At 38.2% G+C, this 26834-nt stretch overlaps 1 protein-coding gene across 1 annotated transcript; it reads right to left on the reverse strand.

The window, feature by feature from the left end:
• Nucleotides 1-893: 893 nt before the first annotated feature.
• LOC120632503 (phosphatidylinositol 3-kinase catalytic subunit type 3) lies at nucleotides 894-26294 on the reverse strand. Its single transcript, XM_039902312.1, has 19 exons — nucleotides 26062-26294; nucleotides 24594-24782; nucleotides 23981-24137; nucleotides 18963-19100; nucleotides 16931-17053; nucleotides 15196-15291; nucleotides 13235-13410; nucleotides 12497-12564; nucleotides 11727-11832; nucleotides 9836-9942; nucleotides 9198-9305; nucleotides 7968-8097; nucleotides 7393-7595; nucleotides 6868-7088; nucleotides 5733-5905; nucleotides 4528-4766; nucleotides 3208-3421; nucleotides 2124-2231; nucleotides 894-1495 (listed from the first exon to the last, which is right to left on the reverse strand). Exons 1-19 carry the CDS (start codon nucleotides 26130-26132, stop codon nucleotides 1372-1374), a joined length of 2751 nt encoding a protein of 916 aa, XP_039758246.1. The 5' UTR covers nucleotides 26133-26294; the 3' UTR covers nucleotides 894-1371.
• Nucleotides 26295-26834: the final 540 nt, after the last annotated feature.

The raw sequence follows: 26834 nt of genomic DNA on the forward strand, positions 1-26834 counted from the left end.
ATTGTTCATGAGACCAACTAACAGAATTTTCGTAACCTTTGTACCAGACTTATAGTCTAGTTCAAGAGGTTACGACATTCTAACAAAAAAGCAAACAAACTGCGCTATATTATAAGCTTAAGATGATTTTATAGTTAGGAAAAATTTGATGGAAGGTATTTTAAAAAACTATTGCCGTCGCGCTGAGCCTGTATTCTCCGTTAGAGCGATAGGCACAGATAGAGCTCAGACCTATATTACCTATAAAAAAAATTGACGAGTTTTTCTGATCCAAAACTGAGCCGATTCAATTATTTTTGGCATGAACATTTTAAGAAAGACTATGTCTAGGTTTCTCTTTTAAATTTTTTTTTTCATATTTGCCTTTGGGTCTTCTGAACGTGGTGGTAAAGGGGTATATTATTGGTCATTTTAGAGGGTATTTTCATACTTCTAAAGATTTCAGTTTAAAAAAAAACAAGATCATGTCTAGAATGAACTTTGATTTTACGAAGAAAAAAAGATTTTTCTAGAGGCATTCATCTAATTGAAATAGGGGAATAAATTTGTGTGTAGAATCCCGCCTATACTTTTCTCTTAACAGTTCCTGAGACGGTGACAAGTCAGACACTGCAGTTCTCAGACTTTGCCCGCGATGAGGTTGACTTACCTCAAAAGATAGACATACGCTGTTGTGGACTTCGTTTTTGGAACTTATGGAGGGGATCAACTCGGTGATGCATGATTTTATCGAAACTTTAACCGTTTACGCAGCGGCAGTTCTCAATAGGAAAAAAACCCCAATTTTGAACCATTCTTCATTAGTGCTCCCATTGGTCTTAGGGTGAGCCTATATTTTTTTCAAATCAGACCAGTAGTTCCCGAGATTATCGCGTTCAAGTAAACAAACAAACTCGTCAGCATTATCTATTACGATTGACAATATGTAGGACAAAAATCTAAATCGACTTTGTTGTGTTATAGTAATTATTGTATCTCCATCGTCATCGACCCATTATCGGCTCACTACAAGGCACGGGTCTCTTCTCAGAATGAGAAGGGTTCAGGCCGTAGTCTTCTAAGTAACAAGTGCGGATTGGTAGACGTATCACGCCTTTGAGAAAAGTATGGACAACTCTCAGGCTTGCAGGTTTCCTCACGATGTTTTCCGTCAACATTAAAGCAAGATATTTTCTATTGCATGTAACTCTAGTAAGAGTAGCGTGACGGGGATAAAACCCCGTCCACCCGATGTGGAAGTCGCACGGTTATGGCCGATTTTCATAGTTTTTTTAAAAATAAACTTATTGTCAATTGCTTCGAATTCTCAAGGTCAAAGTTATTCTTGGCATTAATCGTATGAATATCCATTAACTGGTATAAATGTATGTGCTACTTTCTCCAGTATTGAGCGAATTTGTGGAACTGCTCAACTAAGACCGCCATCACAGCCGTCACCGACATGTCTAGAAGATTCTGGAGGTAATGTACTGCTTCCTCGTCACCTAGGTCTAGCCTGAGAACAAAAAGAAGGACTTTATAGTAAAAAATAACTACTTCCGAAAAGAAAAGAAACGATGCGGTACATTCCTGTACTCATTTTTGAAGTTTCTTAGGCTGCATTCCAAAGCGAGTGAAATTTCAAGGATGCGTCGCTTTAGTTCAGTTTAGAGAGATATTTTTTTTTATTCCACTACAAATTAGCCCTTGAATGCAATCGGTTTCTACGCGACATTGTAGCGGGACGCAAAATTGACGGCACGTTCTTATCGTAGGATAGGGTGTTACCACTCACCACGCCAGGCCAGACCAGAGAAATTGAGAAATTATAAATTCCCAAACATCCTCTTTCGGGAATCGAACTCGAGACCTTTCACTTAAATTCACAGCACTTACCGCTGCGCCACAGATGTCATAAATAAACATATAACGTACAGAGACGGAAACTAGAACAGATTGAAAAAAAAAATTACCTACACTACACGCGATGTATTTACACTATAATAACAACCGCTCGTCTAAACACGGTAACCCCGACTTAAATACTTCAATAATAGCTTGGGGGCCTTGTTTGCAGTTTCCATACTGCTTTAATAAATTAACTGTGGCTATACATCCCTTTCGTTTCTTGATGATGTTTTTACCTTAATTTGTCCTGCACCTTCTTAACCGCCTTGTCGGGCTCCAGAGCTATGTCGGGCACTGACGCGTCCGTCATCAGAGAGAATAAGTTCAGCACCAGGTTGGCGTGTCTGTGGACGAACAAATTTTTCCTTTTTACTTTCACGAAGTTTACTCACGAACAACTGCAATCATTTTTAATAGTATTAGATCTTTATTTAAATGTAGACGGCCGACTGACGCAGTGGGCTGCGACCCTGCTTTCCGAGTCCAAGGCCGTGGGTTCGATTCCAACAACTGGAATATGTTTGTGCGATGAACATGAATGTTTTTCAGTGTCTTGGTGTTTATCTGTATATTATAAGTATTTATGTATGTTACTCATAAAAATATGCTCACATAACTTCGGTGTGTGTGCAAAATAAAAAACTGACGTTAATTTCTGAAAATTATAGCAACTTTGTCAATTAATTTAATTGAATCTAGAAAGTTTCCTAAACAAAAATCTTTTCAATTGCAAGAATACAGTTTTCTGTATTCATTTTTATGCTTAGGGCTTAGGATGCTACAAAGAATGTATGCTGCTTACATAATTTAAGGGTGCGACGCAAAACATACCAAAGGCAAGAATTCAAAATTATGTAAGTTTAGAACTATCAATTTTCAAAATGCTAAAGAAAAGCTCGAAGTCAGTTAGCAATTATAATGCCATGTGCAAGAATTCTGTGTGGAACCCATGGTAATGTTATAAGGGAACTTATCGGATGGTCTTTAATGCAAGCATAGTTTGTAGGCAGAATCATACTACATAATTCCAACAACGAAAAAAAACAATGCCAAAAAATTGCCCGAAAAGATTAAACAACACCTTCTTAACTCCAAGAATGCCTTGCAGTGTAATTCTTTATAAAGTTCGGGGTGAATTCCATCACATAGCTTTCCAGAATCTATGGTTCTACTCTGCTTTTATTTCCTCCTCTAAAATTATTCCGAAAGGCAATATTAAAAAATAATGTATCTTTAGTGGAAAAAGGCCGACAGTTTCTTATTTACACAGTTGAACCTAGAAAATACCCAAACAATAAACAAAATTGCTCATACAATTACCTTCTCAAGTGCAAGAATGCTGTGTAGCACAGTTTCCGGAACTCGTGGTAGTGCTCGGAGTGAACTCCGCCCATGGCCTCCACCATCTCCTTGCTGAGTTTCATGGGCGGCGGGAGCGGCTTGGGGTCGCGGCCCAGAATGTACCCGAAGTCAATGTGGAACAGGGCACCGGCTTTTGTGAGGAGGAGATTGTCCAGGTGGCGGTCTCCAACTCCTGAAAAAAACCAGATAACAGAATTAAAAAAAAAGGACTTACTTTTGTGTATGTTCTACAAAATATAGTTGAAACTATCGTAAATTATTTAGTCGTACTCTCGGGACAATGGACGTGGATGATGACGAACATAAGCGTCAGTCGTCATTGTCGTTCGTCATTTAAAAGTTCATCGAGAAAACTCCGCCTCGTTTGCGGGCCTTCGCTACCACTGGCGGTGAGTAGCGTTGCGGGAGGCATCTATCACAGTTGTTTGTACATTTGCTGTCATTCAAGTGGATGAAGCCCGATACATTGTAGTACGAGATTTGCTTGCGCGCAATCGAGGAATCGTTTTTGAGTATTAAACTCTGTATCGTCAAAGTAAAATGGCACTCGTTTTAGAGTCGCAAATCCTGTACTTTTGATTTTTGTTTTACAACCGTTCTATCAAAAGCCCAGTCTAAAAAAAGGTAGGCAAATTTGGGCTTTAACACAATGCAATAAAGATCTTTTTTACTCATATGTTTAAGTATTCCATCTTTGAAATCGACTCGAGACTCATGAGGAAATCTTGTAAGGCTACTGACCTAAACGCACAATCGACCTTTCAATCCTGGAGATGTGGGCAAAAAATTTCAGTATCGTTTGAAAAACGTACTATCAACTAAATTATTAAACTGACTATCCGTGATCTGCTGCTGCCCATTGAGGAGTTCCGTTTTATATCTTTGAAGATCTTTATCAGTTACTAGCTGTTGTCAGCATTCTTCGTCCGCCTTTATTACGGTTTTTTTTATAAAACCCCTTTAGAACCGTTGGTTTTCCTGGGATAAAAAGTAGCCTATATTACTCCGTCCTTTAAAAGAATTATATGCAAAAACTCAAGTTAATTGGTTGTTTAGTTAGGGCGTAACAAACAAACACAAAAACACACTTTCGCGTAAATATAATAGCACCGAGCATCTGGAAGACGGTGCACCTCATTATTTGATTCATTTATGTTCTCAATATACTCAGCAGTTGTATTTTTGAAACTCTTCACTTAACTTGGACTTTTTGGACACATAAATCTTCACACAATAATTTTGTTTCGATAGGATCATATAGAAGTGATGAAATCTCACCCAACAAGTACGTGATGACGCAGTAACCAGCACAGCTTCGTATGTAAGTGTCCATCGTGTCGGGTTTGATGCCGTAGGGAGCTCCCTCGCACGGATTGTACTTCCTGAAGAAGTTCTGGATGCTTCCTTCGGTGGCTAACGCTTCGGCCACTGTCACAGACTCGATGAATTGCAGGAACCCGTGCTTGGAGCTCGTCGCGAGGACTTTGTACGGTGTCAGTTTTAGATCCAAGTTTTCCCTGAAATTTAGAATCACATCTCAATCCAATATCTTTAACATAAGAGGCAATTTATTACTACAATACGATCTTTAGGTAGGTTTTACTGACCACCAACACTACTTTATTAACCCTCATCCAGGCATTATTGAATGCAGTGCATTGTGTCCAAACAGTGAATACGCACGCATGTTCACTTCACATCCGCAGATTGTTGCTAGCTTCCAAACTTTTGCCATTTTATGGTAAACGTTTAGAAAATTAGGGAAAAATAAATACTATCAACTGCTAAATGGAATGAAGTGGAGTAGTTTTTGATACTTCAATATCAGTCGTGTACACGGTTTCTGTATGTTCTTACTTTTGTGGGTTGGTAATTTTACATAAATATACAGCTATTAGCTTACCCTACTGTAATTAAAAATAAGTAACAAAGGAACGAATTACCAGTTAGAATTTTCTTCGCTTTATTAAATAATTTGAACAGTGATAGATGTCATTTGCCACCGAGTATCGTGTCGTTCTCTTTTGCTTAAGGGTGATTTTTAATAAAGCACGCAATTAATATGATATTATTTCATTAATCGCAGACATTGGAGACATTAAATTAGTACATCAATACACGGCCGATTGGCGCAGTTTGCAGCGACCCTGCCTTCTGAGTCCAACGCCGTGGGTTCGATTCCCACAACTGGAATATGTATGTGTGATGAACATGAACGTTTTTCAGTGGCTGGGTGTTTATATGTATAATCTAAGTATTTTTGTATATTATTCATAAAAATCACAAGTCATATACGCATAACACAAGCTACGCTTACTTTGGGGCTAGATGGCGATGTGTGCATTGTTGTAGTATATATGTTATAAATTACATAAAATTGCTATTGCCTACAGATGTGCATTCAAGATCGATAAATTCATGACGGTATGAAATAAAAAGTAATTATTGATATGTGAATTCCTGGACTATACTACATGACCGACCTCCGCAGCAACTTGTCCATGAGCGTGATCATCTGGAGTATGAGCTGGTCCTGCCGCAGGTCGTCGCCGTGCTTGAAGATGGCCTCGTACTCCACGCCCTCGCTGGTGAGGAACGTGAGCTTGCACGGCATCAGCGCCGACTTGAACAGGCTCGCCTTCCGCGCCACTATGCCCTGCGAGCGATGGGGCTCGATACAATATGTTTGTGACCTTGATATTGTAAAACGCTTCGGTGAGCGCTATGATCTTCAAAGAGGCATTTCCCTCGATCGATCACCGGCAGGGACAGTCAAGAAAATATAATTTTTTTTTTTTTCTGGTCTTGCCTTGTTGACTCCGGAACCACCCTACCTCTAGACGCGCCACGTTCCAGTCCGATGCAGCTTAGTAACGTTAAGTTTACGAGTATAGTTATCGCCATCATCTCACTACCATGTAAAAAAATAAAGGTAATAAAAAAAAATTACATTTTTTGCTACTCAGTATAGTAAAAGGAGATAACTGGTAAAAGCAGACTTGCGGTGGAATAAAAACGTCTAGTATTAGCCGTAAAATACATCTTATACATATTAAGGGTTATTAAAAACAAAATCATTTATTTATAAGCAATAATCAGTAACTACTAAAGTAGGCCTTGCAAATAAAGGTTTATAAGCAATTTTGAAACGTCAATTCAGTCTGCTGGGACTGTCTCTACCACCGGTTCGGAAGTCAGATTCTACCGAGAAGAGCCGGCAAGAAACTCAGCAGATTGTTCTTTTTCAACATCATTTTATAGTTTTTACAATGATTAGAATTTTAGAGATATGGGGGCGGAGCAGCCTTGTCGTTAAGAAAACCATCAATAGTAACTACGATTTATTAAATGTGTTTAAGACATTGTCACACACAACTGATATTAATGGAGTCATGAAAACCATTGAGGATATAGATAGTACACCGATACCATTGGTTTTGCCTTAACTATGGATAGCCTATCGTTTCGTTACTATTGTTTTGCACTTTGGTTCCGTTAACGCCAAAAAGGTATTAATTGAAGACGGCGGTGATTATTGGATGTGTTGTTTAGGCGACTTGCGAAGAAGCCATAAAGTTAGGAGTCATTTCCGAATACCTTGATGTTAAAGTAACGCACCTTGATGTTGACGTTGGGGTCAAGTGGGAAGGGCACGGGCTCGAAGTTTGCGAAGTTGAACTTGAAAGCGTCGGGGTCGGCTAGAAATTGCTGCAATCTCTCGGCCTTCTTATTGCGGTTGCCGCTCTCGCGGGCCACGCGCTTCACTAGAGCGACCAGCTTGTCGATGAACACTTGTTGCCGGGCCAGGAAGCTGCGCGTGCGCACCAACTCGGCCTTGCCTGTAAAGACAGAAACCATAGTAATATTATAAATGCGAATATGTTTGTTTGTTTATTTGTTTGTTAATGTAAAAGAGGAACAGGAAAGGCCATTAATGTAAAAGAGGAACAGGAAAGGTCCTTATGTAGACCCCTGCGAGACCATTATTTTTAAATTTCAACCAATGCTTTGTAGTTCCTGCGATTTTGTGATATGCCAGTCAGTCAGTTGGTCAGTGAGTCAGTTAATGGTAGTGCGTTATTTGTAAGAACAGAAATACAACTGGCATTTCTGGCACAGGGCAGGCGAGTGTGTAGCGCTCACCCTTGGCGAGCTGGTGCGAGAACGTCCTCATGACGGCGAGGTACATGGCTCTCGCGGCCAGGTCCCGCGCGCCGGTGTCGCAGTCCTCGCACTCGATGAGCAGGTACCAGTACAGGTAGTTGGCCACCACGCTGTTGTGGCAGGCGCGGGTGATCAAAAAGCTGGCCAGGCTCAGTCGCTCCTGCGACGCGTCCACTGGCTCGCTGGAGAACAAGACAAGTGTTACAGTAATTTTATAAAGTGGATAAACAATTAAACATTTGATAACTGTAATTATATTTGATCAATAACCATTGGTCATGACATGGAATTGCTGGGTATTTTGATATAAATACGACTATATTATAGATACACTCCAGACCTACGTGGACTCGAACGATGCAAAGATACCTCCCGGTGTCTTAGTCGTATATCAGTATATTATTCATAAAAGATATTCATCAGTCATCTTAGTACCCATAACACAAGCTACGCTTACTTTAGCGCTAGATGGCGATGTGTGTATTATCGTAGTATATTTATTCATTATTTATTATAACAATATAGAAGCGGAATGTCCGTCTGTGTGACAGTACCTGAAGTCTTCGCTGACGTCGACGGCAGCCGGGTTGCTGGCGAGGCTGTCGGCGACGGCGGCGGACTCCTCAATCGCGATGTCGGACTGCCTGCTAGTGGTCGATGACGTCATCTCACTCGCGGTCAACACTGCCAACAATTGGAGCTAGTTTCAAAATGATACCTAAAATTGCTTACATTTGAAAAAAGAAATATTCCAACCTGGTGTTTTAATATTTATAAAAAAAAAAATAGTTTTATAATTTTTACTACTTTTTTTACCTACACTATGATGAGTTATCAATTTAATAAATTTAAAAAGCATATAAAAATTTTCGGAACCGACAGGATTTGAACCTGCGAAAATTTTAAAATTATAAAAAGCAATGTGCCATTTCTGGTTTCAAACGTGTCTCATTGTAATATGGACCTTTGAAAACGCATATCGAAACTGCAACGTTTCCTACTAGATGACGCTACAGTCGCTATAAGACTGATGTGAAAGGCATATACTAATTTCGGCATCGACGGTAGGAGAGCCGTAGCTGAATTGGAGAAAGCGCTCAGGCCGCGATTGCCAGAGAGTCGCAGGTTCAAATCCTGTCGGTTCCGAAAATTTTTATATGCATTTTAAATTTATAAAAAAAATTTAGTCTTGTGGGAATACTGGAGCTTCGGTAATGGCTTGTGTCTATCGTTGCGTGACGATGACGCGTAGAAATTGATTAAGAATATTGGTACAGCTACCATATCCTTATCATGTTAGCCCGTTACCATCTTATTTTAAGATTTTTTTACCTACAATTCGAAGTAATATCAATATAAATACAAGAAAAGAACCGAAATACTCAGTGATGTCTACAAATATAGTATTTTAATATATTATCTCAAAATTTTAATTAATGTCTAAAAACTTTCTTAAAATTTTCGTTAGAGGCAGATTTGTAATTTTTTTCTACGGAACCAATATTAATGAATCGTGTAAAGCGGATAACCATTTAGTCAGAAATATTGTCAAGCATAACATCCCTTGTTCGCTGTAAAAAAAACTACATAATTTATTAATAGTTTACGTTCTTTTCGCAGCACTCAGCATCTTCATCATCCGCAGCCTTAATTAATGTCACACTGCTTGGCACGGGCTTCGTCAGAGACGGTTTTAGGGCATAGACCCACAACGCTGCTCCAATGCGGGTTGGTGGGCTATAACATGGGAAGCAAGCTATATTTTAATTAATATAAAATGTAACCTGAAGTGGACAGCAAGCTCGCCTGGCTGCCTCGGTGGCCGCTCTGTAGCAACTTCCCCTCCGAGTCGGAGTACACTGCTACTTCTTTACCACAGATCCTTGCGTATTCTGAAAGCAAAACAAGTTGTTTTGGGAGTTTAAACTGTCGTTACAAACAAACAAAAACACTTGTTGTTGGCCATGCTTTACTCGTTTCCTTTTTTGTTTACGAAATTTTACCTACGAGTAGAACAAAGTATTTTTTTTAATTAATGAATTTAGAATATTATACAGAACTCTCAGGCATGCAGGTTTCCTCACGATGTTTTGCTTCACCGTTTAAAGCAAGTGGTATTTAAGTCAGTATATTTATTTAAATTATCTATGTATTACTTTAGTTAAGTTATCTATACATTTTGGTATTTTTGTATATATTATAACAATCTTGGCTCTAAGTCCTTTCTACAAAGGTTGCCTGTAAGAGATTGCTTGCAGCAATAAGGCCGCCTTTGCGTGTCTACATTGTTTACTGTTTCATTAATGTTTCTTTTCCTATATGTACTCGTATGTTATAGGTGCAATAAAGTGTTTCTTCTTCTTATTCAGTGGTGCGAGTCGGGACTCAAACTCTGTCTATTACCGCTTTATATGAAACTTACCATCATGTATTTCCATGTAGTCCTCATACTTCAAGGCCTGCACCAACTGTAACAGGTATAGAAGTAAATCTTCATCAGGTGCTTGCTTCAGTCTTGATATCGCATACCTTGAAATGAAATAAAAAATTAAGCCAGTTATTTTATGAACCAAAACTGTTAAAATATTTTATTTTATTTATATATTAATTTTTTTTTAACTGTCATTTACTATTTTCTACTTTTGTTTTATTGGTACTGTACATTTATTGTTGGAGGTGGGCGTTTCTTGTTGCGGCACAGGTTATACTACTGCAACAGTTATCGTTGCACCATTTTTATTGTGTCAATTCTGTACCCTTAACAATATTCTGAATAAATAAAGCCAAATACATGAAGCGACAGACAAAAAAGGTCAATGTTAGGTGAGTCTGAAACATACTGAATCCCTGGTTTCCTTTTTCGTTAACTTACTCTTACACCCTTTATAAGAAGACCTAATGGATGGATAAAGTAAAGCACAACAAAACAACATGTGTCTTAACAATTATTCATTGTAAAGTCAATGTAGGATGCGGTGTCGAAACGAACCGTGCGTAGAGGGTACATTGCCGAAGGTCTGTTTGGTGTGTGTGTGTTGAAGAAATTATAAATTACACTATAAAGATTCTCTCCTGCTTTTCGCGGAGTATAGCAAATAAAGCTTAATTTTGATAAAGTAAAGCACGTTTTAGCTTTTTAAGTAGCGTAGTCGTAATTTATTTATTTATTCATAAGCCACACCAGCAATTAAATGTAACTACATTCATAAAAAAATTAAATCATGTGTTAGAATTACAAATTGTCTAGTGCCATTACAAAAATCAATTAAGGGTGTAAAAAGCATTATCGTTGTTATCTCCGGTCACAATTTAAAAACTTAAATATTTATTTAACTAAAAACTATTAAAAATAATAATGTAAATATGATTAATAGATTGATAAGTAATATTAAATTAGATTTAAAATTTATAATTAAGATTATTTATATCAGCATATCGTCTTAGAAAAGTGCAGAATACCTTTTTGGGGAGGGGTATATGCTTTTATGTGATACCGAAAATAATATTAGATTTACCTTTACATAAGTTTAAAGAATGTATAAAAGCACATTTAATACATCGAGGTTTCTATACTATTGATGGATTTCGTAATGACAAGGTTGCCTGGAAGGAATCCGCTTGGCTTTCATCTCACACAAGATAGAACAATGATTGTCTTTAATCCTGCAAATTGTTTTTATTGTGTCTCATTTACAACGGATTCTTATAATCTAAAGAACGGTAACAACTGTATTAGTTTAATACAAAAAGACTATGCCAAAGAAAATTAAAATTTACACAAAACTAAAACAATTACTGCTCACAATTTAATAATGTACCTGTGCGTGTATGCGTACGTATGCGTGTATGCGTACGTGTGCGTGTATGCGTACGTGTGAGTGTGTGTGTGTGCGTGTGTGTTAAAATGTGACAGTGATTGTTAAATTGTAAAATGATGTTGGAAAAAGAGCAACTGCTTAGTTTCTTGAGGGCTTTTTCTCGGTAGAATCTGCCTTCCGAACCGGTGGTAGAGTCACTACAAACAGACATACTTAACGTTTCAAAAGTGCCTATATCAGGACTACTTGAAATAAATGAATATTGTATTTGAATTTAAGCGTCCTTTACCTTACCGTTTTTAATTAAGCCAGTTTAATACCACTTACTGCAACGGAGAAGGAAAACGTCGTGATTAAGCCTGCAACACGGAGAGTTCTCCATAACATTCTTGAAGGCTTGTAAAGTCCACCGATCGGTACTTGGCTAGGGTGTTGGACTACGGCCTAAACTCTACTCATTACAGATATGGTGTTGTGTCAGAAAAATAGACTTACTTTCTGACAGCTGGGTGCGTGAACTTGGGTGTGAGCAACTCCAGAGCGTCTTCAACGTCCATCGGTGCCCACTGCTTCATCATCGCCAGCGCTTGGCGCACTTCGCCTGCAATGAAGCGTTACATTTAACGACTAGCTGTTGCGAGCGACTTCACCCGCGTTTTTAGGGTTCCGTACCCTTTAGGGTTAAGCGATGATAGCTTAGAAGTAAGGAATTTGGCGTCACCTCCGGAGGGCAGAGTTTGAATCCCAGCACACACCTTTAACTTTTCTAAGCTATGTGCGTTTAAGCTATTAAAATATCACTTAGCTATAAAGGTGAAGGAAAACATCGTGAGGAAACATGCATGCCTGAGAGTTCTCTATAATGTTCTCAAAGGCGTGTGGAGCCACCAATCCACACTGTGCCAGCACGGTGGACTACGGTTTAAGCCCTTCTCATTGTAGGACGAGACCCGTGCCCTATAGTGGGCCGGTAATGGGTTGGTGATACTTGGTACATCCGATTCTGCTTTCATCTCTAGAATGTTTTGAAGAGTTTGCCTATCCAACCGGTGTTAGAGTCACTACAAATACACAGAATTGACGCTGTTATTAGGACTACGAGAAATAAATGAATATTGAATCTTACATTGTAAAACGTGTTCCTTGCATGCCCTGTGAAGTGTTACTCTGTTTATAGGCAAAAGGTTTTCCACTTGCCATCAGGTGGGCCATCTGCTTGGTTGAATTATAACTATAAAAAAAACATGAGGATCACGATAACTTACCGGGCCGATTCCAGTTCACGCACGCCAGAAATTTTGTAAGCGCTCGGCGATGCGAGGATAAGTAGAAACTAGAATCGAGAAAAAGATTATTCGACAGAGGTTAAAAAGAAAACGGGAATTTGAATCGCCGTGTCATTACAGAGTTGGTTAAATTGACTGAAGTGCATCGTAACATTATACAATAAATATATTCTGGGCGTGAAAAAAGGAGCCTACGAGAGATTGGAATGGATATAAGACTTTTTAACAAGGTTGATAGTTATTTAATAATTTAATCTAAATAATTATATCACATAAATAAAATTTTATTCAGCATCTATGGCAACAAAATGTCTCATGCATTCCATCTTAATCTCTTTTATGCATTTATGTTTTCTTTATCTTTTCAAATCACACCGATTACAAAGAAGTTTCACTTCAAACACAAATCATAGATAAAGGTTTAATTTTTTATACTCACAAGAAGGAGAGCGAGAAAAGGGCCGATCGAAATCTCACGCCATCTCAAAAGGGGATAGAGAGACTGGCGTCGATCAAATTTTCACGACATCCCATAGGGGCGAGTTGGGGGGGGGGGGGGAGGTTTGGAAAAAGCGTCATGATATCTTACAAGGGGGAGAAGGCGAAGGGGGAAAAGAAGGGGTAAATGGGGAAGGGGGTCGAATAACTCTCGCTATATGACACAGGGGGGAGAGGGGGGTCAGAAAAGCCTAACGCAACGGATGCCCCTTGGGTTACCGGTACTTCCAGACGAGGTCCTGGTCGTCGGCGCACAGCGCGTGCAGCGCGGCGGGCGCGGCCAGCAGCGCGGCCAGCTGGTCCCGCTCGGCGGCCGACGGCTTGGCGTCGCGGCCCGGCACGCCGCAGCGCAGCGAGCGCGCCAGCCGGTGCTGCTTGCTCTCCACCAGGTTCTCCTGCCGACCACGCGCCGCACTTCCACCTCACAGCTCTTTGTGACAGTGCTCTCCACTAGTGAAAATTGTCCAACCGAGCTGGTGGTGCCCCTAACAGCTCTTTGTGACAGAGCTTGTCCACTAGTAATAATTGTCGCAACAGGCTGATGGCCCCCCTGACAGCACTTTGTGACAGAGCTCTCCACTAGTGATGACAGCTCTTTGTGACAGTGCTCTCCACTAGTGAAAATTGTCCAACCGAGCTGGTGGTGCCCCTAACAGCTCTTTGTGACAGAGCTTGTCCACTAGTAATAATTGTCGCAACAGGCTGATGGCCCCCCTGACAGCACTTTGTGACAGAGCTCTCCACTAGTGATGACAGCTCTTTGTGACAGTGCTCTCCACTAGTGAAAATTGTCCATCCGAGCTGGTGGTGCCCCTAACAGCTCTTTGTGACAGAGCTTGTCCACTAGTAATAATTGTCGCAACAGGCTGATGGCCCCCCTGACAGCACTTTGTGACAGAGCTCTCCACTAGTGATGACAGCTCTTTGTGACAGTGCTCTCCACTAGTGAAAATTGTCCATCCGAGCTGGTGGTGCCCCTAACAGCTCTTTGTGACAGAGCTTGTCCACTAGTAATTATTGTCGCAACAGGCTGATGGCCCCCCTGACAGCTCTTTGTGACAGAGCTCTCCACTAGTGATGACAGCTCTTTGTGACAGAACTCTCCACTAGTGATAACTGCCGACCCGAGCTGATGGTCCACCTGAGAGCTGTTTGTGGCAGAGCTCGTCCACTGCTTATAATTGTCGAACCAAGCTGGTGGTCTCCTTGACAGCTCTTTGTGACAGAGCTAGTCCGGGGAAGAACTACCGCCCGCTGAATTAAGAAACCGTGTAACACAACTAATACTGAAGCATCAAAAACCACTCCACTTTAGTAGTGTTTCTCGAACAAGCAGAGTTCATTCCATTTAGGAGTTGACAGTAATTATTTTAACTCTAACTTTCTAAGCATTTACTAAAATAGGGTAAGTGAGTAAATAATGTGAGGTAGCAACACGCCGCGGGTGTGATGTCAGACGTGCGCGGTGCGTTTTCACTATTTATGGACACAATTAACTTCAAGCAATACCTAATGGCTGAATGAGGGTTCCGAATGATCTTAATTCTATTCTACCACCATGCTTATATCTGCCGCTAAGCAGCATTGTTGCAATGCTGTGTTTCTGTCTTAGAGGCTTAGCACCTACGCCGCGGGTTTATGGACACAGGGTAGCATGCTGCAGGACGTGTTCAGAGCATGCCCTGCGATGTGTTGCCCTGTTTATAGGCAATGGTTTTCCACTTATCAAAAGTCATTTTTTAGTATGGAAATACTTGAAATTCGAAATAAAATAATCTTATCTGCATTGTATTAAACGGCCGATTGGCACAGTGGCCAGCGACCCTGCTTTCTTAGTCCAAAACGATGTGTATATTATCGTAGTATATTTATTTGTTTACTGTATAAAAATCTTAAATTTGCCTACAATTGTTTAGCTCGGGCTTATGACATAAAATAAGAGTTTATAATACAATTATCAGAAGTACAGTACTTGCGACTCTAAAACGAGTGGCAGTAGGTCCATTTAACTATACATCGGACGATTCAGAGAATTCTAACAGAGCTTGTGAAAAAATGTTAAATGTTACCTATACTCTTAACAAATAACACTCATTACGATAGTTCTGATGAAGTGCCGATGCATCCTAACATGCAAGGAATGCAGCAGGTAATTAAACCATACCGGGATCTTCACATACCTGTAATATCTCGTAGTCCGGTACAGTGACGATCTCCGCCTGGGCTCTGAACTGATACATTTCGTCCCCATCTTGCTCGTAGTATACAACGGCGTGCTATAGAATATTTTACTATTAAAATATTAGAAAACTTTACAATGTAGAATTGCTAAGCAATTATTCATAACATAACTTATTGTAAAATCAACATATCCTGACGATTCTCCGGTGTCAAAGCTAAACTTGCGAAGAGAGGTACTTACATTACAATAAATACATTTGGTGTGGAGTATAACGATGAAACAAACTATAAATTACATCGGACAGATACTCCTTAAACGACGGGGTGTTCAAAGTTTTTTTGTTGCCAGCGGCTACGTACGCGGTTTTTTGGTTTTTCATGAATCTTGCGGGAGCCGTAAATTTCCCCGGGGTAAAAAGCAGCCTTTGAGTTAATTTATTAAAATTTAGTCAAATTGGTTCAGAAGTTTTTGGGTGAAAGAGTAACAAACAAACATCCATCCATCCACCCATACAAACTTTCACATTAATAATATTCCCAGGATTTTCCAAAATAGAATGGTTTAAATAAATAATAAACTGGCTGTATTAGTGTATTATTGTGATATTATTATGAACAATGTAATGTCAAATGCAAATAAATTGAAATTGTAAATAATAAAAGTTTGCAAGTAAACGTAAAAAATGTGATATTTTAACTATATACATAAGTTTATTTTATAAGGAATCAAAATCTGTAAAAGTATTAAATCAAAAGAAGCACATTTATTTTTCCATACAAACGAATTCGAAACATTCTAAGTGTTTACCTATGACAACCCTATTAAAGGTAAAAGACCAACACGCGCATAGTACTTATGATTTTAATTTTGCATGTTACGTTAGGGCTGCATTTGATTTCTTTCGGTTTAAACTATGGCAGTGGTTTACTTAAAAACTATTAGGTTTTCGGTTTCACAGATAAATCTCAGAGACAGTACATAATGTACCTCTAAAGCCTGGGATTTTTTATTTCGTTCTACATACATTTTGTATAAATAACAAATTTAGAGGTGCGTGCTGGGATTCGAAGTCGGCCCAATTTCAATTACAATTTATTCAATTAAATAATGTTACATTTATAATTATCATCATCATCACTTCAACCGATTGAAGTCCACTGCTGGACATAGGTCTTTTGTAGGGAGTTCCAAAACCCACGGTCCGGGACCGCTTGTTTCCAGCGGCTCCCAGCGACTCGTTTGATGTCGTCTGTCCACCTCGTTGGAGGCCGACCAACACTGCGATTCCCTGTGCGGGGTCGCTATTCCAACACCTTGGAACCCCAACGTCCATCGGTTCTCCGAGCTATGTGCCCCGCCCTTTTCCACCTCAGCTCAAAATAAATTCAATTATATAATCGAAAAGGGTTATCGACTCTACTGGTGATCCTAGAGCGGGCAGTTACTTTGGCCAACGAATTAGTTTGGCCATCCAAAGGGGCAATGCTGCCAGCATCTTAGGAACTGTGCCTCGCTGCGGTGGTTTCGAAGACGTTTTAGATTTTATTTAGTTTTAAATAGTTTATATTTATAAAACAATAATTTTAATAAATAGAATATAAAATGGAAAAAAAAATATATAATGTAACGTATCTACACTGAGTTTGGGCACAACCATACTTTAAAATTAAATAATATTATGAAAGCCCCCCAGAAAGCGAATCCGATATCGTTAGTAAATTATGTTAACTTACGTCGATGCCGTCAATCTGCACGGTGGGAAACTCAATCATGAGGTACATGTAGTTGGAACTCCTCTTCTCCTTCTCATTGATCATTTCTATCTCCCGGAATGTCAGCCTGTCTAGCCAGTCTACCTGGGAAGCACACAAATCATCATCGTTATTATTAAACTTTTACCAGCAGGGCACGGGTCTCCTGTCAGTAAGAAGGGGGTTAAGGCTGTAGTCCACCACGCTGGCCACGTGCGGACTGGTAGACATCACACAGCATATTATCTTGCACAATAATGACGACATTTATTATACCTTGATTATGTTTATTTTTATTATCTATATGTTTATAAGTATTTGTGTATGATTGAGTATATATTAGTTTATTATTTTATATTTATTTATTATATTTTTCTTATTTGTGCAATTTTGTTTATGTATTTGTATTTAGCTATTTGAATGTACGTTTATAATAATTTTACACCACCTGTCCGCTCTCTCTCATCTTGTCCTAATCCAAAGGTTGCCTGACAGAGATTATTTTTCTGACTTCATTGTGGTGTACAAATAAAGAGTTAAATAAAAATCACACGCCTTGTACAATATTATGGAGAGCTCTCAGGCACGAAGAGTTTCTTCACGATGTTTTGAAGTGATATTTGGAATACTTGAATTAAAAACGCACATAGCTATAAAAAAATAGAGGTGCGTGCCAGGGATCGAACCTGGTCCCCCCGAGGGCCCGGCCGAAAATATGCTCTTAGCAGCTACTTAGCACAGAAATATGTTACTCAAATTATTCTGGACCCTGCTGGAATGCAGTTTCCTGTCGCTGACACGACGCAATTTGGAAAATGGACTTACTTTTGTTATATATTAGATTGGTATACAAGTTATGGGTATAGAAGTTCTTAAATTAAGAAAATCATCGCTTATTTAGATGACCTCCCAGCGCAGTGTTGACTCTGTGGTCTTTTGAGTGGAGGTTTTTTGACAAATAGAGAAGAGGTGTTGAGACAATGTGGGAATTCATAAAATCTGATTTTTTCTGGTCTGGTATTAAATAATGCAATGTGATAAACTTTACTTAATGTGGATACCAACGGCAATGAATGGCTTATGCTTCATCAATTTTATTCAGTAGACGAATATCTAAAATCAAAGGCTTAAATTATTGTATTTCTAGGTTTATATTTTGGTTTACTTTACATTAATTAATTTTAAGTTGACATTGTAATTTAATTTCATAATTTTTGATATCTTAATATTCTGACATTTTGTATAAATTGGAAAAATAATTTTATAATTAAGGTGTTATTATAATTTGCATGCCATAGAATGGCAGATTGTAGCACGTAACTTATTATGTTTTAGTATAAGATCAAATTTGTTAACCTGCAATCACGCAAATAAAGATTTGAATTTGAATTTGAATTTGAATTTTAACTTATTGTTTATGTTAGTGAACGTTTTTTAACTTTTTTTATTCCACTACAAGTTAGCCCTTGGCTGAATCTGGTAAGTGATGATGCAGTCTAAGATAGTAAAGGGCTAACCTGTTAGGGGTATGGCATTCATATAAACCCATACCCCTAATCGGTTTCTACGTGACATCGTACCGTAACGCTATATCGCTTAACGGTACGTCTTTGTCGGTAGTGAGGTAACTAACCATGGCAGAATACCAGACGAGACTAGAGAAAATCCAGAAATTACAAATTACCAAATTTCCCCTTCCTTAATTTATTTTTCATTTGTAATTTTTGATATAGGTATTAAAAAGCGGTGATAGCGCATTGGGTAAGAGCTTTATTTCACTTTGGGGGGGCCGAGTTCGAATCCCAGCAAACACCTCTAACTTTTCTAAGCTAGGTGCGTTTTAAGTAATTAAAATATTACTTGCTTCAACGGTGAAGGAATACATCGTGAGGAAACCTGCATGCCTGTGAGTGCTACATAATATTTTCAAAGTCCACCAATCCGGTCAAGGTCCAAATAGAAGTGGAATAAAAAGAAAAGATAAACTTGGTTAGAGTAAACAATGTCCACGTACCTTCGGTATGTGCCCGTTCCGGTGTTTCTTGGCCAGCTTGGCAAGTCTCTGCATCTGTTCTTTGCCTCGGTCAGGCGCCTTGCCCGGCGTCTTCTCGCTACCCTCCACGCCGGGCCACACGCGCAAGTCGAACATGCCCTTTTTCAAAACACACTGCCATTTACGAAACTTACTCGCTATTTGGGTGCACCATTGCTTATAAAACGGGATCTTTGACGACGAATTTCCCATTTCGTTTTCGATTGCTTTAGTTTGATTTGGGATCGAATGCTCATGTACTTTGACATTTACACAATATATTATTTATTTATTTATTAAGGGCACTAAACCACATATACACAACACGTTTTTAAACATAGCACACTCACAATAACATGTAATGATACGCATGCCATTTACAAGTGCACATAGCATTGACAAAGCGTCATGTAATCTTAATTTGACAAATAATTGTTAGAAATAAAAAACAATTTTATAACTTCACAGGTGAAAAAAATATACATTATTTATTATTCTATTAGCTTGATATGACTCAATGGTCATTAGTTTTACACTGATATTTACTTTGAATTTAGCTTCGATAAGCTTGTAGTAAAAAATTAATTGTGATGTTCAATTTAAGTGCTACTTTTCGCTTTAACTCAGTTTTTTTAATATTTATATTTAGTTTAGATAAACTTGTATTAAATATTAATTATGATGATTCTATACACGTTTGTCCCTGCTCCTTACACTCAGCTTGCCTTTCACACTATTTACTGTCTTCGTTATTCACTATTAATCATTAGCTTTTAGTGTTTTGTTGCGATGAAGTTTTTTTAATCTAATTCACATTAGAAGCAAAAAAAAAAATACGCAATTCTGTTTTCAAAATTATTTTCGTGTGGTTACTTAAAATGTTCAAAATTATTAAGACGTCTGGAAGTAGATATAAAATGAATAGGTCCAAAGATTCCACTATCACATATCAACGACACGTAATGAAAGGCCTAACATATTCTTAAAGGCCCCACTGTTTTGTTGCCGAGATGGAAGATCACTGACTCAACAGTATCTCTAAATAGATGTAGCCCCATTTAATACGTATATGTTATCGAGTAAACAGGCGATATCTTGAGTAACATGCTAATAAGTTGCATTAATTATTTTTTACGACCTCTATGAACCAGGCAGGGACAGTAGTACAAATGTTGACCTGTCAACACAAGAGAAAGTTGATTGTGTCGGTTAAGCGATGCTGACCCATTGGAGGAAGAGGGCCCAAAGAGGGCACAGTAAGGTTAGGTCAAGGAAAAATATATTTTAATCCTAACACGATAAAATCTGTTATTAAAATTATATGGTTCATTAATGGAAGTTTAATAGTCAATGTTAATTTTTTTTTTATGGAAACTGGAAAACGTTAAGCGGTGAAAGCCTAATGGGTAGAATTTCGGCTTCCCTTCTCGGAGACCGAGTTCGATACACTTCTAAATTAGGGGGGCGTAAAGGGCACTAAAAGGGGTAATTGTAGCAGCTCGTATCTCTTTCATTGTTTATAAAAAACAGAATTGACAATTTGGGGTATCAAACTTTAGGCAGGACTCGAGGTCTCCAGACGTGCATCCGCTTCGGTGTAGACGAGTGGGAAGAAACGGGGGCAATTTGCCGCTCACCAGCTTCTCTTGGGAGGCGGCGGGTTGCTATTGGGCTATCTACCCGTCACTATACAAGCCTCTCTACGGTCTGGGGGGTTTCTCAAGCTGTCCTGATCCCCTCCTCGCTAGCGCGGGAGCCCCAACAATTGGTTGGGGTGGTTGGTAGACGCGAGGAATACAACGGGTTCCCCGGGCCACCACCACGGCATGTCCCGTAGTGGTTTTTAGTTTGGGTATATCCCCTTTGGAGGGGGGAGTCCAACATAACCTCCGTCCTGCCCAAAGGTCTGAGGAAGCAAAGCTTATACACCACGCAAGAAAAAAAAGGCAGGACTCGAGGAGGCCTGGTTATATAATGTTTTTTCCCTGTTTCATCTATGTTATATAGACTTTATAATAAGTTCATTAATGCAATGTTTTTGCAGTAGATATTTCTCGTAATAAAACTTAAAACGAAGTCTTGCACTTTTTCTTAATATTTACTTACTATTTCATAAAAATAAATATTATTAGTCCAGGACTAATTAATTAAAATAACATTTAATCAGCAGCATCGATAATTCGATTGATAATTAGAAATCTACAAACCTGCACTTGGCTGATTTTTTTTATTTAATAGGTCAGTGAATACAAACGGGTATCAGGTAAGATCATAACAAAGCGTAAACCTGTTGCAGATATATAAATTAATAAACTGATACTTTATAAGCCATTTTGCCTTATGTGAAGTGCCCAAAATGGATAGGTATTTTGTCTTAATCTATATCTATAAAAAAATGCCTCGTGGTGAGGGCAGATACAAAATTCTAAATTCATTTATTTCAAGTAGGCCCAGTTTGTAAGCACTTTTATAATGTCAACTCAGTCTGTTCTAGTCAGTAGTGACTCTTCCACCGATTCGCAAAGCAGATTCCACCGAGAAGAGCCGGCAAAAAACTCAGCAGATTCTTCTTTTTCAGTTTATAATAAGAGTTCCTCAAGAAGTAACTACAGATTTCTTAAATTTCACCTCCGAAGGGTTCAATAAGGGATATAACTTTGTATAGAAAAATATTTAGTTATTCAATTCATATCTAAAAAGCAAGAAAATTGTGTATTTACTAAAAATGTTATACCTACTTTGCATTGTATTTAGCTTTTTGTAGCGGGGCACGTTAATATCACGGGATGTCAGAACGCAGACGTAGTTGCTAAATAAGCTAAGTACTTTTTGATAATAAAACTGTCTTGATTTAATTCGAATCGTATGTAAATTATATGCTAATCAAATAATTTATTAAAAACGTGTCGAGCTCGCGAAATCTAAACCGGATTCGTGCCAAAAATATCATAATAGAATCTATATAGGTCTTTGCTCAAGTCGACATTTCCACGCGCAATTAATGATCGTTTATCGTTATATATCCATTTTTGGTTCACTACTGGGCACGGTCTCATCACAGCATGAGAAGGGTTTAGTTAAGGCCGTCAGCAGTTCACCACGATGGCCAAGTGCCCATTGGTAGACTTCAGATGCCCTTGAGAACATTACGGAGAGATCTCTCAGGCTAGCAGGTTTCTTCACGTCGTTTTTCTTCACCGTTAAAACAAGTGATATTTAATTGCTTCAATTAAAAGAACGCACATAACTTTTCTAACCTATGTGCGTTTTAATAAAATATAACTTGCTTAAATGGTGAAGGAAAAGGAAGAAAGTAAAAGAAGACCAGGAGAGTGAAATATTCCGCCTACGTTTGCTAATTCGACAGCATGTCACGATCTTAAGGGGTTTTTATAACGATAAAAAGTTTGGGTGTGAGTTATTGCTTTAACCAAGTAGCTTTTTAAATAGTTTTATGACAATGTGAGATGGTGATAACAAAAAAAACCGGCTAAGTTTGTTGTGAGCTTATTCTTAGGCCAGAGCGCGTTTAGAACCCTCATAAATTTAGTTTTAAGTCTACGAATGTAGTTATCGTTATCATCTCACTTCTTTGTGCCTATTTGAATATATAAATATATGACTGTGCCTTATACACTACTTTCAATCACACATTCTATATAATATAGGTTTATAAAAGATTAACGAGTATCAAATAGTTATAGTAAGATAGCTAATAGTTACATACCATGTTATATTTTATACTAGTTACTAAACTTTGCTTGCAATTATAATGTGCTTTTCATGTTTTTATATCTCTCTTGTCGGATGTGGCTTACAACAAGATAAGATTTTGTCGATTAAAAGACAAATGATCGATATTAACCATAGATTTATTAGTAGCTATGCGAAAAATCTCTCATCCTATGAAACAGCAGTTCACGGCAAGCAGGAGACAAAAATGTTAACCACCGATTATATCCACTGACTTTGATACAATTTAACTATCCACCTGCCAAAATGCGGTAATTTAGCTGGCGTTGGCAGGAGATATTTTTCCCTCTGGGGAAGGATAAATTTTATCTTCTCTCACAGCTTTATCAACTACAAGCATTGGCGCACAATTGGATATTATATCCACAATGTGCCCATGCTCGGACAGTAGATAAAATGTGGGAGGAGATTAACACTTGTCCTTTCTCCAGGGAGAAAAATGTCCCATTCTAAAGTGCTAGCCATACTGGAGGTATGCATATGTCAGAAGGGGTTGGAATTTAAATTTAACTTGTCTCTCAACCTGGAAAATCACCTTTGATTCCTTGGGGTTGATTTCCAAACATTGGATTATGTACCTTGTTGCAATATCAATACTTACGTACCAATTTACGTTGACTTAACTCTTATTAATAATCAATAGGATTGCCATCCGATTGATTGTTGACAACACAGAAACATGTTATCTGACACAAAATCTTCCAATGCGAAGGTTTTCGAAATATAAGCTATCAAAGTGAAATGCCCGTTTTCATTTACAACGAACAATGAAACGAAATCTAAAAGATTCGTATACAGTACAGTCGGCATACTAACCTTTCACCAGTCGATTTTCACTAGGCACCTCATATAAATCCTAACTTGTCTATGATTCTTGACACAAGATGTGATATTTTGTGTTTGTATTATCATTTTTTATTTTTTCGGTTTCAGTTTACGAGTTCCCTAAATATTATGCACCAATCCGTGTCGTAACTTTAGATGGCGCCTAACGTAATTTTCCATCATCTAAGAGTTGGTGAAACGTTTCTTTTTTCTCTATGCATCACGCATATCATTACGCAGCCGATTTAAGCATTTCCTAGGTTTAGTGAAAGCGCTAATTCGTTTTTTATCAAAACTAACCCCTTGACTATAATCTTACCTGGTGGTAAATGATGATGCAGTTTGATGATACAGATTAGCCCGCTATAAACTCAGACTGCATCATCACTTAATTTTATAAAAACTGAATAGAATTCTCTCACCTGTCGCAACATGCCGTGTTTCCCAAACAGTGATATAGTGGTGCCGCCCACTACCATCAGTTTCCCGGGGCCTGCACAGTCATAAATTGTCATCGCTAGGATGGCATTGCGGGGTAAGTCGCTATAGTAGACTGGTAAAGTTACCCATTCATTCCAACTGAAAAATGGAGGCAAATTACATCCTAATGTTCCAAAGCAAATGGCCTAATAGTGAACATTTTTTATAGAAATAATTGACGGACCAAGTAGACTGCTCGCCTGATCAGTGGCGTGCACTTCATACATGCACAAAAGCACTGCATACCCAAATTATTTTATATAACTAGTATTGAAGGGGAAATTTTTCCATTTTATGCCATTTACCTGCTTTATGCATACCCTGGTCGCAAACCCTGTGCACGCCACTGCACCTGATGGTAAGTGAAAAACAAGCTATAAACAGAGCAACACTTTGCAGGGACTGTGTCTATTAACCCGAGGTGTAGCTGTTAGGCCTTATGCGCCTGCAATTACACTGGCAAAAACACGATTTTCATTTTTTTTTATACACCTTGAACTTATTGGATAGTTAAGGAAAAATTGATTAAATTATTACTCAATTTTGGTTACTCACTTCCATCGGTTAGTAAAAGATTTGTATGAAGTAGTGACGGGCAAAGCCAGAGGTACACCATCACACAGTACCTGACATGTAACATACAAATCTGAACAGCCTTCCTGGTAGAGCCCAGAAAATTTGAGCATAGGGTCCGACAGTAACTTGTCATATTCCGGTTTGGATCTCTTTCCTTCTAGGGTACCACTGAAATGGTAAATAATTCTGATGAAAATAATAGAAAACAGGTATGTATTTTAGATAATAATACAGTTGCAATGACATCTTCTCGTCCAAAATCCTTCAGTGCCTGAAGACTAAAGTCTTTGAACAGTGCGTGTTGCCAGTGATGACTTATGGAACTGAGACATGTCCACTAACTATGGGCCTCATAAGAGGGCTCAGTCACTTAGCGGGCGATGGAGAGAGCTATGCTAGGAGTATCTCAACGTGATCAAACCAGAAATGAGCAGATCCGTAGAAGAACTAGTTACCGACATAGCTCAGCGATTTGCAAAGCTGAAGTGGCAATGGGCGGGGCACATCGCTCGGAGAACCGATGGACGTTGGGGTCTTAAGGTGCTGGAATGGCGACCCCGCACCGGTAAACGCAGCGTAGGTGACATCAGGCGAGTCGCTGGGAGCCGCTGAAGGCAAGTGGCCCAGGACCGTGTATTGTAGAACTCCCTACAAAAGACCTATGTCCAGCAGTGGACGTCGATTGGTTGAAATGATGATGATGACATTTGCAAGCATAAAAAATATTCTAACACATCATCCTCAGCTCATGTCCCACTGCTGGGCACAGGCATCCTCTCTCATAGAAGAGATGGACTTAGAATATAAAAACACCACTCTCTTTAAAAACTGGTAAGACAGCTTAACAAGCTGTCCAAGTCACAAGGGACCACCAATTTTAATTTAACTCTAAAAGCAAAAGCAAAGTGCTTTTGGCAAAGTACTCAGGCTCCGATTGCTGTAAAGATGCAGGTTCAAATGCTACTAGCAACAGAATATCTTGGTGCATTAAAAAAATCAAAACTATAAATAATTGCATGTACCCAACAAACGTTTGCATTTAATCATATTTTTCAATCATGGTTAGATCCACTATAAAATATAATATAAATTGTGGGTTAATATTTTGTTCAAATATTTACCCACAATATTGGCCTTGTGCATCTTTAATTTTGCAATAGATTTGTAATATCTGTCCATTGTAAAATTGACAGAAAAATTAAAAGATCAAGTGTAAAATTATAAAAAAAATATGCTAAAATACATTTGCCTATGCATATAAATAAAGTTTAAAAAAATATTCGATTCTGGTATATTCACACTTGTTAAATACTCTTTTTTTTATCATAATCACAAAAGCTGTTTGTTGTTTTTTACTGTTCATGGTATGTGACAAAGAAAAACATTGCTGCTCATTTCAAAACTGCAACTTATCTATTACAGGAAATTTATTTGAACTGCTACTCACACTTTAATTTCTACTTTGTGATCTAATGATGAACTGTAGACATAGTAAAATTTATCATCGATTTCGTTCATTTCACAGCTTGTATTAATATTTAATAAACAAGACTACGGAGAGCAGGTTTGAATTTAACATTAAAAAGAAACAATATGCTTTTGTCTTGAATGAATTCAGTTATAATTTTATCATACAATTATAGCCAAATGATTGTTGTATTTGAGAGTTTGACACATTGATCTTTGACGCAAAGTTTGACGGTTCTGTTTCTGAATTTATCCTATTCCTAACGTCAGTGTGACAGATGTAAACAGTGCTACGCACTTCTCGATTAAATATTTTACTAAAAGCTATTAATATAAATAGATTCATACGCCTAATGCCTTAGATATTGTGGTATTTTTTTTTTGTAAACAGTGATAAAGTAATTAATAAATCTAATATGTTATTTTAAGTTATTCTTTAATATTGTCTTGAGTCTTGAACTTTTGTGATTAAACCAAAGAAGTATAACAGCCTTTTCATTTTAATTACGTTTTATACTTCTACTAAGTTTAAATTTACTTTTCTTGATCAGCAAAATAATCAATTTAAATTAATACTACAAAAGTAAAATTTTCTCGAAACTTTCAACATTAAAACGCAAGCAATTCGCAGTCAAGTGATTGCACTCTCGAGTGTCAAGTGTCAACTTGACATTTGCTCCATTACACGTCTGTGATTTGCACTTTCTTATTGCATTTGTTGTTGTGGTTGTTATTTTGTCAACTTTGCTATCA

This window comes from Pararge aegeria, chromosome 20 (assembly GCF_905163445.1).
Source record: "Pararge aegeria chromosome 20, ilParAegt1.1, whole genome shotgun sequence".
Lineage (NCBI taxonomy): Eukaryota > Metazoa > Arthropoda > Insecta > Lepidoptera > Nymphalidae > Pararge > Pararge aegeria.